The 13,678-nt window shown below is 49.9% G+C and overlaps 1 protein-coding gene across 8 annotated transcripts; it reads left to right on the forward strand.

Moving 5' to 3' along the window:
- Nucleotides 1-2,813: 2,813 nt before the first annotated feature.
- On the forward strand, nucleotides 2,814-13,678 carry Hemk1 (HemK methyltransferase family member 1). 8 transcript variants are annotated; one of them, XM_041677258.1, is made up of 11 exons: nucleotides 2,814-2,868; nucleotides 3,791-4,175; nucleotides 4,479-4,570; nucleotides 4,884-4,977; nucleotides 9,754-9,888; nucleotides 10,199-10,263; nucleotides 10,547-10,596; nucleotides 11,802-11,910; nucleotides 12,624-12,719; nucleotides 12,861-12,974; nucleotides 13,087-13,674. In XM_041677258.1, exons 2-11 carry the CDS (start codon nucleotides 3,945-3,947, stop codon nucleotides 13,121-13,123), a joined length of 1,023 nt encoding a protein of 340 aa, XP_041533192.1. In that variant the 5' UTR covers nucleotides 2,814-2,868; nucleotides 3,791-3,944; the 3' UTR covers nucleotides 13,124-13,674. The 8 variants fall into 8 exon arrangements, with proteins under 8 accessions (XP_041533192.1, XP_041533197.1, XP_041533195.1 ...); XM_041677261.1 differs by having other exon boundaries at nucleotides 2,830-2,864; XM_041677262.1 differs by having other exon boundaries at nucleotides 2,860-2,877.

Raw genomic sequence — 13,678 nt, forward strand, 5'->3', positions numbered from 1 at the left:
TTTCTGGGCCAGAATTCGGGCTCCTGGCCAGCTCCACGAGCACTGGGACAGTCTTGTAAGCAGAAAATGCTTAGGTGCAGAGATTTGATGAGAGCAGTAGACTCGATCTTTGAAGCCTAAATTAAACTCTGGCTTGATCCTCTACTGAGTTTATGTCCTTGAACAGCAAACTGCTTCTCTTCCTTTTGCCTCCACTTCCTGCTTAGATAGGAACCTTGATGAAAGGGCTTTTTGGTAAATTTTTGGTAAATGACTCCAACTATAGGGCTATAAATGGCAAGTCTTCAGTCCAGAGATGTTGGGAGCAGAATGGAATTATAATGGAGTGACATTATACTATAATTTTGTACCCTGACCCAAGCAAGCCTATACCCCTCATAACAACTTCCATCCACAGTAAAATTCATCTCAGGACCGAGGCACTAATTCCCTCTACTCCAGAGTTAGATTCCCCAGCCCTTTAACGCCCCCTCCCAACTATGGTCCTCTAGACAAAGTATCATACTGTTGTGTTGTCGCAGGATGGCCTGATACTCACTATGTAGCCCAGGCTGGCCTTGAAACAAGCCAACCCTCCACTCCCTGGGTGCTGGGATTTTGAATTTTAATTGATTTTTATGTGTAAGAATCTTTTGTCACCATGTATATCTGTGCACCATGTGCATGTGAGCGCGAGTGTGTGTGTGTGTGTGTGTGTGTGTGTGTGTGTGCGGTGCCTGAGGAAGCCAGAAGAGGGCATTGAATCCTTTGGTACTGGAGTTACAGACTGCTGTTAGCCTCTGTGTGGGTGCTGAGAATTAAACCCAGGTCCTCTGGAAAAACAGTCAGTGCTCTTAACCACTGAGCCATCTCCCTAGAACCCCTTTTACTGGAATTTATAGGTGTGCACCAGTACACCCAGTACCCAACCCTGTAGCAGACTTTCTAGGACCACCAACTCCCCCATCATGTCTTGGAGACTTATTATTAGTTATGAATCTTGGCTTTAGTTTAGGCTTGTCCCACTAGCTCTTATAACTTATATTAACCTGTGTCTTTTCATCTACATTTTGCCTAAGCCTTTTTTTAACCTTTCTTTCCTTCTGTATGTCCTACTCTGTGTCTGTGTCAGGCAGGTGGCTGCTTGGTTGGCTGGCCCTGGACACCTCTTCTCTTTCTCCCTTGAGTCTAGATTCCTTCTCCTACTTATTCTCTCTGCTCACCAGCCCTGCCTATTCCTCTACTGCCTAGCTATTGGCTGTTCAGATTTCTATTAGATCAGTCAGGTGCCTTAGGAAGGCAAGGCAAAACAGCAAAACATCTTTATATAGTTAAACAAATGCAGCATAAACAAAAGCAACACGTCTTTACATCATTAAACAAATTCGGGGCTGGAGAGATGGCTCAGTGGTTAAAAGTGCTGCTTGCTCTTCCAAAGGTCCTGAGTTCAATTCCCAGCAACCACATGGTGGCTCACAACCATCTGTAATGAGATCTGGTGCCCTCTTCTGGCCTGCAGGCATACATGCAGAATACTAAGAATATTGTATACGTAATAGATAAATAAATCTTTAAAAAAACAAATTCAACACATCTTTATATAGTTAAACAATTATTCTGCAGCACAAACAAATGTAACACATCTTAGTTAAACAAATATTCTATTCTACAACACAGCCCCCTCCCTTTTTCCCCCCAATTTTTTATTTTTTACTTTTTTGAAACAGGGTTTTCTGTAGCCCAGTCTAGCCTTGAAAGATGAGCTTCTGGTCTCTGTGCCTCCACCTTTTGAGAGCTGGGGTTTATAAGGGCATATCACCATATCCCATTGATGGGCATCAAACCCAGAATTTTGTGCATGTTAGGTGAGCACGCCAACAACTGAGCTACCCCCAATGAGCTATTTTTTATTTTCAAAATTTTAAAATTTTATTTTTTAAACTTATGTGTATGTGTGTGTGGGTAGGTATGTACAGGTGAGCGCAGGTGCCGCTGAGGTACTTGGAACTGAAGTCCTCTGCAAGAGCAATATGTGCTTCTAACCACTAAGCTATCCTTTCAAGATTTTCTCCCACCTTTTAAATTTTGAGACCGGTTTTTACTAAATTACCCAGGCTGGCCCTGAACATATGATCTTCCTGCTTCGGCCTCTCCAGGAGCTGTGGCTACATGCCTATGCAGGTCCTGCAACCGCTATGAATTCTATAAAATTTGCAACTAAAGCCTAGAAAGGTCTGGGCACTTAAACAAAGTTAATCAACGAGTTGCCAACAAAATCAGGATTCAAATCCAGTTTCCCAGTATTTGCTTTTCTGGTCCATATTTTATGTGCATGTGAGGTCAAGAGGGTCTTTATATGTCTAGCCCCTTTCCGAAAACAGAAACTGCCCTCAAACACTGGAACCCAACCACACGCTGCTAGACTTAGCTTACAAGGTGTTAGAACAGCACCCTTCCTCCCCATCTAGTATGGTTCTCAAACCCAGCGCACATGGGTGACATCCTCGCTGTTTGTTTCTGCCCATACATCGCCCCTACTGGAAAGGAAAAACCGTGTGCTTGAAGCAATCACTGCAGGCTGGAGTCACAGCTCTGCTGCGACCTTAAGGAAGACTAGTGGGTCTGGGACCCTACAAAGCACCTCACACACCCCTGCACTTTCCTCTTAGTGGGGCTGCGGGTGGGTGCTGGTCAGCTCAGCCTCCCCGTCCGCCCTCTCGTAGTCTTTAAAGGCGGAATTTACCGCTGTAGGAACCCTAGTCTAGGGGAACATGGTGCACCCGAGCACTTTCTCAACAACACTGAGGCGGAAGCAAGGTGCTGAGGGAGTGCACTGCAGAATACGCATATCCGGGGGCCTACCCTGGTGCCGGTTCCTGGTGCCGGTGTGTAAGTAGGGTTAGCGTTCATTCCCTCAATCGGGTATGCACTAGCAGTAGAGATCGGGATGGGAGTGCATGGCCGCAATGGTGCGTTTTGAGACCAGGCCGGTCCTGTCCCTCACAGTCGGGGCAAACAGGCTCGGAGAGAGGGCATGCTTACCAGTGTCGTTGGTAATGTCCTTGCTTATTTGGGATGGAAGTTGTGTTGAGACTTTTGGGATGGAAGTTGTGTTGTTGAGACTTGGAGCTTTTCTTCCTTCCGTACCTGGGAACAAGTTGCTTCTTTCCTCTGAAGCCCTGTCTTTGAGGCTGTGGTTGTTAGCAAGTGCTCGGCAGATGTTAGTTTGGAACTTAGTTTGCTTGGAAGTAGAGGGGACCACCGAGTTTAAGTTTTCAGATAACTTATTTATGTTAACTTGAGTGTAACAAATTTTCAGCCTTCAATTCATGCTAATGTCTAGGGTTATGGGTTAAATTGGAGGGAAAAATTCAGCTTCCAAGCAATGATGGTGCATACAGGATGTGAAGCAAAGCTCCGAGCATGTCAGTCTCCTGCCCTCCACTAATGATGTGTGGTGAACTGTTGTACAGGCCCTTGACATCCACTGGTTAAGGCACCAGTCACCACAGAGCTGGTGTTACTTCACCCACATTATGGATGCTCAAACTGGAAGTCAGAAACAATGATTTGGATGAGCTCACATACACTGGGGTCTGACATTAGCCCTACTCCCAAGCCCACACCCTGACTTTAACAGGAACCAAGCTCTACCAGTTCAACCTACTTCAACTAAAAATAATAATAATAACTGGTCAAGACAAGAAGAAATCAAGTAGGTGGTTGAGGGTGTGAATAGAGTCCAGGAGGTGACAGACTAAAAAGCACATTCTTTTCAGGCAGCTTTTGAGTCTTTCCTCATCTCCTTTAGGGTGACAACAGCATCTGAGGAATAAAACACCAGAGAACCAGAGCTCATGACTGATCCTTCTGCAGCCAGTCCAGCCTAGGGGTCACCCCGGCACCTCCCTCAGTGACTGGTATCACAAGGGAGATTTAGGAACTTGCAAACCTTTCTCTAAGACATGAAACTTTGGGGGCAAATACTTTGGACCCTCCTATCTGGTTCCAGGGGAAGGAGGGGAGCCCCCCAAGGTTGGGCCCTCAACTCATGGAAGCCTCGTTCATCTCTGTCTGGGCGGTTGAGTGTCACAGAGGTGGTCAGCCACTGGACACAGGTCTTTGAGCAAAGAGGTATCCCAGAGGCCCAGGAGTCCAGTGAGTACATCGTGGCCCATGTTCTTGGAGCCAAAACAGTTAAGTGCCGTGTTGGGGATAAAAAGAGGGAGGAGGGAGAACTCTGGGGAGCAGATATCCGGGGGGGGGGGGGTGTTGCTATTTTATTTTGTTTGCCTCAGGGTGCTTAGCAGAGACTGGTGGAATTTTACTGAGCAGATGTTTCAGGCAGATATTCGTTCACCCAACAAATGGTTACAGTGCATTCCAGGCTCTGCAGGCCCAGGGAGGACTAAGTGGCTAGTGTTGAGTCCAGAGTCTTGAGTCCATTGTCCACACAAGAAACCAAGGGAGCCAGCCACTCACGTTCTCCACGGGGACAGTTTCAGAGCCTGAGACCAGTACTTTGGACCAAGTCACTGACCCCTAAACAACTGCAGTACATCCAGGAACTGTGTAGTCATCGATTACAGAGGTAAGCAGCCATGGACAGATCTGAGAACTCTTGAGTTAGGAACAGAGAATCATCCTTCCCTAGTCCCGCCAAGTTATGGTCATGGAGGCGTAAAGTGTCTAAGGATTAGAGATCTGTTGGGGTGAGGAAGTAGCAAGAAAGGGGCTGATATAGTAAGTTTAAAGAAGGGGAAAAGGGTAGGCCTGACTGTGTCCTAGGGTATTGCAGACGGGAACCTGCCTGATAGCCTTGACCACAGTCATTGTCACCTCAGCTCTGGTCTTGTTAGTCCTGGTTCTGGTACTGATGACCTCCCTGAATGCTCCTCTTGCAGGATGCCAGTGCAGTATATCCTTGGGGAGTGGGACTTTCAGGGACTCAGTCTGAAAATGGAACCCCCAGTGTTCATTCCTCGGCCAGAGACGGAAGTGAGTATATCACTGAGACAAGTCAGGATGGAGATGAGAAAATGGGAAGGTACCTGTCTTGCCCCAGACTTCCTCCAGGGGGTGCTGGGGCCCCATGACTGCCATTCACAGGGGCAGTGCCCTTCCACACTTCCTTCTTGCTGTCTAGGTTGACTCCTCTTGCCTTCTTCCTTTGACTCTCTTCACATCCCAAGCCTCCACCCAGCTCCAAGGACTGGAAGTGACATAGAATGCTCCAAGTGTTGTCCCAGTGCTTCACTCATGGTGGCCATTCCTTAGGAGCTGTCCTGTAGGCCCATGGCCGATTCGACCCCTAGGAAATAAATGGCCTCCAGCAACTGAGAGAGCAGGGAGAAGTAGAGAGGGCTCTAGCTGGGCACCTGGGGGCCCGGTATGAGCAGTGTGATTTTAGAGGCGGTTGCTGCCGGCTCAGATGATGAGAGTGTTGGCCTGCCAGGCCAGGGTATCTGTGACTGGGTGACCTGCGTAGGTCTGTTGTCTGGTCAGGTGATTGTCTATGTCAGTCCCTCAGATGGCCAGAGCTGGGGATTGTGTGGCCCATGCATGCTGTCCCTTGGGGACACACCCTGATCTGGGAGCCATGTTTCTCTGTCCTTCTTACAATGCTCCCTTATTTTGTTGATGGCAGAGGTGGGAGCTAGAAGTGGACTCTGGTGTGATGTGGGGCTGCAGAGGGGATGCTGAGCAAAATCAGAGGGCACTAGACTCTGGAGAAGATTGTTTCTGGAAAGATTTCTTGGCAAATAAACATTTTTGGGAAAAGTCCATCCCCTTCCACTTTTGCTAGCCAGGGCCTCTGAGCTGTCTTTCCTTCACCCTTTCAATCTCTTTCCCTTGGTCAAGAATCTTTTGATCTTTCTGGAGAGATGGCTCAATGGTTAGGAACACTGGCTGCTCTTCCGGAGGATCCAGGTTCAATTCCTAGAGCCTACACGGTGGTTTATAACCATCTGTAACTACAATCCCATGGGATCTGACATCCTCTTCTGGCCCCTGTGGGCACTGCATGCACACTGGACGTGGGCATGCATACCAGCAAAATACTATGCATATTAAAAAAATCCGCTGATCACCTGGAGTACCCCGTTATCATGTGGTTGAAAGACTGAACTTCACCTCATTCCCCAAAATTGGAGCAGAACTGCAAGGAAGTCTGAGGCCTTGAGAAGTTAAAGAGCTATCAAGGAAGGGACCCATGGGCTGTACCCGAACTTCTGACTCTTTCCTGTTTAGTACTGACATAACCTGGGACGGGGTACAGACACTCAAAAGCAGGATGTGACCTATCATCTTCAGGCTTTTGGAAGATTGCCCTGTAGCTTTCTCCAAATACCTGACTTCGGGCCAGGAGATCGCTTGCCATGCGTGGAGACTGTCAAGGCTCAGACATAGAAGGGCAGCTATCATGGTGGTAACTGGTGTATGTGTTTGGATTCCGGGCGTTGGGTGTGAGCTTTTGGCTCCCGTGTGCCCCACCCACTCTCGGGGTGTCCGGTCCAGGAAGGCAGCTTTGCTGCTTGAGGAGGGGAAGAGTGAGGATGCTGTGGTTGGGGGGCCAGGTCTGCCTCACTGTACAGACATTTCTGAGAACTCACCAGGTTCGCCCCAACGTGAAGCCACATCAGGCAGGGGTGCTTTACTAAGAAATCGAGAGGACGTGGCCTGTGGCAGAGAGTAGAGAGATTGGGTGCAGGGGAGGGGTCACGGAGTCTGTATTCTCTATCCATCAAAGGGCGGTTTTTGCTGGTGGGTGTGAAAGTCTGAAATGCAAAGTTGCAAGTGGCTTGTGGCCTGATGAGTTTTATTTTCCCTGGGGGGGAGTGAGAGGGTGACTGAGTCTCCTGTATGGCAGTCTGTACAGTAGGAAACTGAAATCTGGGGTGTGAGCCATTCCATCCCCATCTGTGTGGTATGACTGTATTGGCTGTGGGAGCCTAGTGCCGTCACTGTTTTAGGGAGGCCGTACACCTGACTGGTGTCAACCCACCAGGGAGATGATCCTACTAGAGGGTGCTCATGGGAAGCCTTCTGAGCCCTCAGTTGCCTCTATAAGGCTTATGCAGTCTCATTGGGAGCACTGGCTTGGCAAAACCACCCACTGCTCTTTCCCTGCCTCTGACTCCTATTTCTCTTATCTGTCACCCCATGTTTTGAATTCTTCCTGGATTCAGTTGGAACAGATGATCTGGGTCTGTGACCAGCTTGGCTCAGATCCTTCTCAAAGAGCTAAGAGCGTTAGGTAGAGGGAAGTTCTTTACTGCCTAGGAAAGAATTATCTAGACTTTCTGAATGTAATCTCAACATAGATAGTCCCCAGATGGTCTGATCAAGATGAGCTTTCCATGGTCTGTGGTAGAAAGGAAGGTAAGAGGCCACTGGTGTCAGTGAGGGCCCAGTCTCTCAGCCCTGCCCCAGGTAGCCATTTGCATGGATGGTGTGTGTGTCTGAGGTCAGGGATGCCTCTGTGAGGTGGCTAGCCAGTGTGGGCTGGCTGAGGGGTCATCCTCCAGCCAGAGTGGGCTGTTTGTGGCCAGGAAACCCAGAGAAACTCACACCCCTAACTTAGGCTGTCATTTTGCTGGCCTTTCAGCCTGTTGCCTTTACCACAGCCTCTCAGTCACAGTCCTAGATTGTGAGCTGTTCGCCGGCCATAAGCCCAGTTTGGTGCACACACCCAGTGCTCTCCATTCATCCCTGGCACAGGACTGAATCAAGCCTCCTCATCTATAGACAGTAGTGCACAATGGGCTTGGATCAGGGCAGGCTGGTCCAGCTCTCCTCTGTCTGCTTTGGACTTGTTACCTTTGGTATGAATGAGCATTGCCACTGAGATTGGGGCCCTAGGAAGGACAAAATGCTTTTGAGACTCAGCAGGACAAACTTAAAAGGAAAGGGGGTTTGGATGATCTGATGCTGTTTGCTCCACTGGGCCTGGTCTTCTCATAATTTAATATCACAAGAGAGGCAACCCCTGTCCTAGATCTTCAAGTCAGGCTGAAGATATTTGGGTTGTAGAGATGCAACCGGTCTGCAGAATGAAGATGTTCTAAAGAGGTAACTGTGTCCCTCAACCTATCAGACCCCAAAGAAGTAGGGATTTCCTGAGAAATCTCGTGCACTAGTCAGCAGGGAGCTTGTCTCCCACAAAGGGATCTCACAGTCCTAACAACTTGTCAGACTGAAGCCTAGGCAATGATGACTTGGTGGTGGGCAGGACCACACCTTGACCGGATGCCTAGACTTGCATATCCTTGGCCCGCTGTTTAAATTTTGATCTCACTTCAGGAATCTGAGATGGACTTGAAGGGTTTGCTGGATTTCTTTGTCCCTCCTCCCAGTGTGGCCTCATTGAATAAATCTCTTCCCTTTCCCTTTCCCTTTCCCTTTCCCTTTCCCTTTCCCTTCCCTTCCCCTCTCCCTCCTCTCCCCACTTCCTCTTCCCTCCTTTCCCCTTCCCTCCAATAACCTCTCCTCCCCTCCCTTCTCCTCCCCTTCCCTCCTCTCCATTCCCTTCCCCTCCCTTCTCGTTTCCTCTCCTCCCATAACCTCCCCTCCTTTCTGCCTTCTACTTTTAATTTGGCTCTTTTTGTTGGCTTATTGAGGATGGGTGGCCAGGTCTGATTTGGGGCACAGTTTGTAACCTCCAAGTCTGATAACAGAGACACTTTAGAGGGGCCAAGGAAGGCTTCCTTCAAAGGGCTTTCACCTACTGCTTTCCTCCCAGTTTCCTGAGCCTTGAAGGGTCCCTCTGCCATATCTTTGAGAAGACAACCTGCAGTATGCTTGGTCCCCCACTCTCCTCTGGGTAGAAACATTTCAGCTCTAGACAATGGCATCCTTCACCCTTCACTCCTAGCTCACCGTGTGCTGATTACCATGTACGGTCCCAGTGGGCATCAGATGGTGGGCAGGACCCTAAACCCTCTTGCGTTCCTGCTGATGATTGCTAAAAGTATACTTTTGCTGCAGAAGTGGGTACCGTCCAGACAGGCTCTCACCACACCTGTGCCCCTTTACCATGTTCTGTGTGTGCCTCAGCCACCTGCAGGTATGAGACATGGACAGAGGTGTGTCCCTGCCCCATGAAGGTAACTGCTTGTCCCTTTGGTCTAGGAGTCTTCTGGGAATTCCCAAACACAACTCTGAGGGCACACCAGCCACCCCTGATTTATTTATTCTCCCCCCATGGTACTAGGGGTGGAACCCAGAACTTTACATGTGCTAGGCAAGTGTTCTTCCTTTGAGCTATATCCTCAACCCCAAGCCTTTGATTCTTGACCACTATGAGCCACAGTTCAGGCTCTAGGTAGGGCCTTGACCCGTGGGTGTTTCTTTATGAGCCAGTGGTGATGATCAACAAATTAGTATAGTCTCTAGAAGGACAGATAGGACCAGGAACAGAGGGATTGGCCATCAAATATGGTTCTCAGCATTGCTGTGAGTGTAAAAATGGAAAATGTCCGGACAGGCATAACTGGGGTTGATTAAGTGCACGTAGGCAGATAAGGGGTCAGGTGTATGACTCTGACTAATTTTTACTGTGTTCTTGAGGGCAGTGCGCAGTTTTGCAGATGAGTAAACTAAGGCATGCAGGGACAAAGTGATCCACTCAGGGTCCTTGCTGATTCAGGATCATTTTGGCCTTGGCAGTCCCCACCTGTCTGTCTTCACCAGGAACCAACTGCTTGGACCTCTTTTTAAGGCTCCCCAGGAGCAAGATGGCACCCAGTCTAATCTAGACCCTCTGCCTTCCAGGAATTGGTTGAATGGGTTTTAGAGGAAGTGGCCCAGAGACCCCCTGCAGTGGGAGCCCAGGGTGGTCCCCTCATTCTGGAGATGGGCTGTGGATCAGGAGCCATTGCCCTCAGCCTGCTGAGTCAGCTCCCTGAGGTAAGCCCCTCGGGTCTCCTCTGCCTGCCTTTATCAGATATTGAGATAGATTGAGATAGTCACTCATTGTCCCTTCCATTGACCCTTCACCCACATCCTTCTTCTAGAAGAATTGAGGGAAAGTGGCCAGAAAAGGAAGGTGTGCCCAGCCTAGCATGGCGATCACCTCTGCCTTCCACCCCGTCTGTCCGGCAGGAGCCTAACTATAGGAAAATTTTGTTCCATGTTTCTTTCTTTTGAGGAGCTAGGGGGGAGTTCTCAGACAGGCATCTCCCAGAACTCCACCTCTCTTCCTTTGTTCTTGGGGCAGAGTCAAGTCATTGCTGTGGATAAGGGAGAAGCTGCTGTTCGTCTGACCCGTAAGAATGCTCAGAGGTATATGGACCAGGAGGTCCAGAGGGCCAGCACTGGGGAGTTGGACTTGGGGGCCTGGACTTCACCTTTATTCTAGTATCAAACCCACTTCTGTCTGCCTTCTGCTCTTGAGGGAGAGGTGCAATGAGGGTTGCCTGGCGTTGGTCCCATGGCTTTATGGACGGACGGACTGTGAGCAGTGGCTGTATTGCTGGTCCAAGAAGGGCTCATTTCCCTCCTGGTCCTTGCAGCCAAGGGTAACGGCTCACATCCTATGCTTACCACCACCTTCCCATCTCTCCAGGCTTCAGTTGCAGGATAGGATTCGGATCGTTCCCCTTGATATAACTTCAGGTATATCCCCTCTGCCCGTGTTTTTGGGGTGGGGATTCTGGATAGAGGAATTTCTGGTGGGTGAGGCACTGCAGAAATGGGGTAAGGGTTTCCCAGTAAGCATATCTGTGGACCAGTGAACCATCTCAGATTAGCCCTTGCTGAGGACAGACAAGGAACTGTTGCTGTCTCCTTAGCTGACCTGACCCATGAAGGTCTTTTGGGGGGTGAGGGGGTTTCTTTGTGTAACCCTGGCTGTCTGTCGGCCTCTGCCTCATGAGTGGCGAGAATAAAGGTGTGCGCCCCCACCACCCAGCAACAGGGCCTTTCTTTATCTTTGGATCCCTATAACTGATAAGTTTAACTAAGGTGTGTTTACTGGCAAGCCATAAAGAGATTTTCAAAGGAAAGCAGTTCAGAGCCAGGAACCTGTTATCTTAGCAGTGGGGGAGGCAAGAGGATTGCTATGAATTCAAGGCCTGTCTAAGGAGCAGAGTGAAGTCTAGACTAGCTTGGGATACAAGGTAAAACATCTCTCTCACACACACACACACAAAAAAAAAAATCAAACAAAACAGCAACAACTAAGAAAGAAAATTTTAGGACCAAGATACTGTGAGCCTCTCTGTCTCCACCTGGCCTGGAAGAGGTGGTCAGGCCGAGCCTGGCTTGTGGGCTGCTTTGCAGGAGCCTCGGGTTTCCAGCTCCAGTTCTGATTCTTCTGTTACCCATAGGGTCCCCGAGTTTTGTGGGAGTGTGATCTACCTGGTTTAGCATCTGGTACAAGTGGGACCCGGACACAGCCATAAGGGGTTGGCTGAGGGCCGGACTGCCCTCCCTATGCTTTCAGAACATACTGTTTATAAAGCAGAGAGTAGCAAGGCCAGGGGGCTGCAGAGCGAGAAGCCCTTCCTCTGCCTGTGTAATCAGGGAGGGTTTTCTGGAGGTGGCAGTTGAATATTGCTTACTGAGGAGGCCTTGACAGGGAGCAGAGAGAATGCGGACATGCTAGGTGAAAGGCTGCCTGTCAGAACATGTCCACTTCTGGCCAGTCTGCTAAGTAGAGACTCTGGCTACTAATCTTCAAGTTTGGCCAGGTCTAGAGACAGGCCCACAGGATGACTTGGGAAGAGGGACTGCCCAAGGGACAAGATGGCAAGTGGAGCTACCAACTTTCCCTTCTCATTGGACCACTCCATTCTATGTATCCATTTCTTTGTCCACAGAAGGGTGCTGGACACACCTTTTGCCCTGGGGTCCCATAGACTTGGTGGTCAGTAACCCTCCCTACGTCTTCCACAAGGACATGGAACAGCTGGCCCCAGAGATCTGCAGGTACAGGGTGGGTGGAACGTTAGAGAAGCTCTACTGGGATCCCTCTGTGCTGGAGGACTTCCATCTGGAGAAAACAGTGTTGAGATGCGTACGTTAGCGCCACAGCCTTACTGGGACAGTTTTTCCCTTCGCACTTCTGACTCCTGGAGGTCCCTAGCCTCTCTGAGCCTCCGTTTCTGCTTTGAAAAGCTGTAGTGCTTGCAAGACCATGGGAAGAACATCAGGCATCGTGATAGAAGGCACTTATGGAGGAATGTGCCATTGTACACCAGAGAGGGAGGCTGCCCCATGATGACTTAGTGGGAAAGCCATCCTGCATTTACAAGGACGGGAAACCCAGTGTAACCACATGTCCCTCCATAAGCCCTGGTGACACCGGCTGGATGCTGGCTCCTCTTTTCTGGGCTCATAGAAGTAGTCAGATCAAGAGCAGGAGCAGCTGGGTTCTGAGAGAGCCTCATGCCCTAAGGGCTGTCTGTCAGTGGGACTCCTACTTCCATCTGGCCATGCTCTGGGGGGGGGGGGGGGAGGTCTGCAAGAGCGAGCAGGAAGGTAAAACCTGCTGTCCATTTAGGAACCACTTGCTAATGGATTCTCAGCTTACCTCTCTGCCCAGGGTCTAAGTCCCAGGCCCTTTGTGAATGCCCCCTGGCCTGTCAACCCTTTCACCTACCCTACCCCAGTCTCTCACCTGCCACTGTTTTCCCATTCAGCTATGAAGACCTGGTAGCCCTGGATGGTGGTGAGGAAGGCATGGACATCATTACCTGCATCTTGACCTTGGCTCCCCGGCTATTGAATGCCTCTGGGTATGGATGCCACCTCCACTTCCACTGTGTGATTGACACGTCTTGGCAATCATTGTTCCCCGGCCTCTTGCAGTCCAGATGATGTAGAAGCACAGGTCCTGGCCCTACCTAGCTGAGCTGACCTCTCTTTCCAACATGTAGAAGCATCTTCTTAGAAGTGGACCCAAGACACCCAGAGCTTGTCAGCAGCTGGCTTCAGAGCCGGCCCGACCTGCGTCTTAGTCTTGTGGCTGTGCGGAAAGACTTCTGTGGGAGGTAAGACTATAGCTCCCATCGCCGTACTCCTTCCGTGCTCTCTAGCAGTCCCCATCACTTGTGCATTCCTTAGAGCATAGATGGTACCCAGATACTCATCCTGTCTCCCCAGGCCCCGGTTCCTGCATATCCAGAAGTCTGCAGCATAGTATGGCTACTCTGTGAACAGCTGGCCAGGATTCCAGTCTGCTGGGGGCCTGGCTGGCCCTGCATGGAATACTGCTCAGAGGGAGGCAGTAATGCTGTCCAGAACCACAGGCATGGCCCATGGTTCTGCGATTCCCCAAGATGGATGTTGCTAGGAGACTTGGAAATAAGGATGGAGTGTTCTTCCTGGGGCAGCAAAGAACAGAGACTCAAGAGCTGGGTTTCAGGCCCAGCTCTTTCTCCTCAGTGTCGCAGGCTACTTGCTGTTCGTGTGGTGAAACTGCTGAGAAGATATTGGGAAATGTGGCCAGTTAAGGACCGAGAGAACAATAAATGGTAAACCAGCGTTTGTTAGCAGTATCTGTGGGCCCTTCCTCTGTATAGGATTAGGCCTGAGAGTAAGTCAAGCAGACTGTGTGATAGGGGTGGGGCCCAGTGTAAGGAGAGCACATGATGGGGGTAGGGATATGAGGCTTAATCCTGTCCTTGGACACTGTAGGGGCTGCACAGAAGAGCTCATCCTTTGGGTTAACATCATCTACCTCCAGCCCGGGTAT

Source organism: Microtus oregoni, unplaced genomic scaffold (assembly GCF_018167655.1).
Source record: "Microtus oregoni isolate MIOR12 unplaced genomic scaffold, Mior012 000028F_ref0000031, whole genome shotgun sequence".
In the NCBI taxonomy this organism is placed as follows: domain Eukaryota; kingdom Metazoa; phylum Chordata; class Mammalia; order Rodentia; family Cricetidae; genus Microtus; species Microtus oregoni.

Bases quoted from the DNA above. Each gene is read 5' to 3' on its own strand.
- Hemk1 (XM_041677258.1), top strand. From the start codon at position 3,945: ATGAAACTTTGGGGGCAAATACTTTGGACCCTCCTATCTGGTTCCAGG. The intron at 4,176-4,478 runs GTTAAGTGCCGT...CCACGGGGACAG, and splicing joins ATGTTCTTGGAGCCAAAACA to TTTCAGAGCCTGAGACCAGT. The intron at 10,264-10,546 runs GTATATGGACCA...CCATCTCTCCAG, and splicing joins ACCCGTAAGAATGCTCAGAG to GCTTCAGTTGCAGGATAGGA.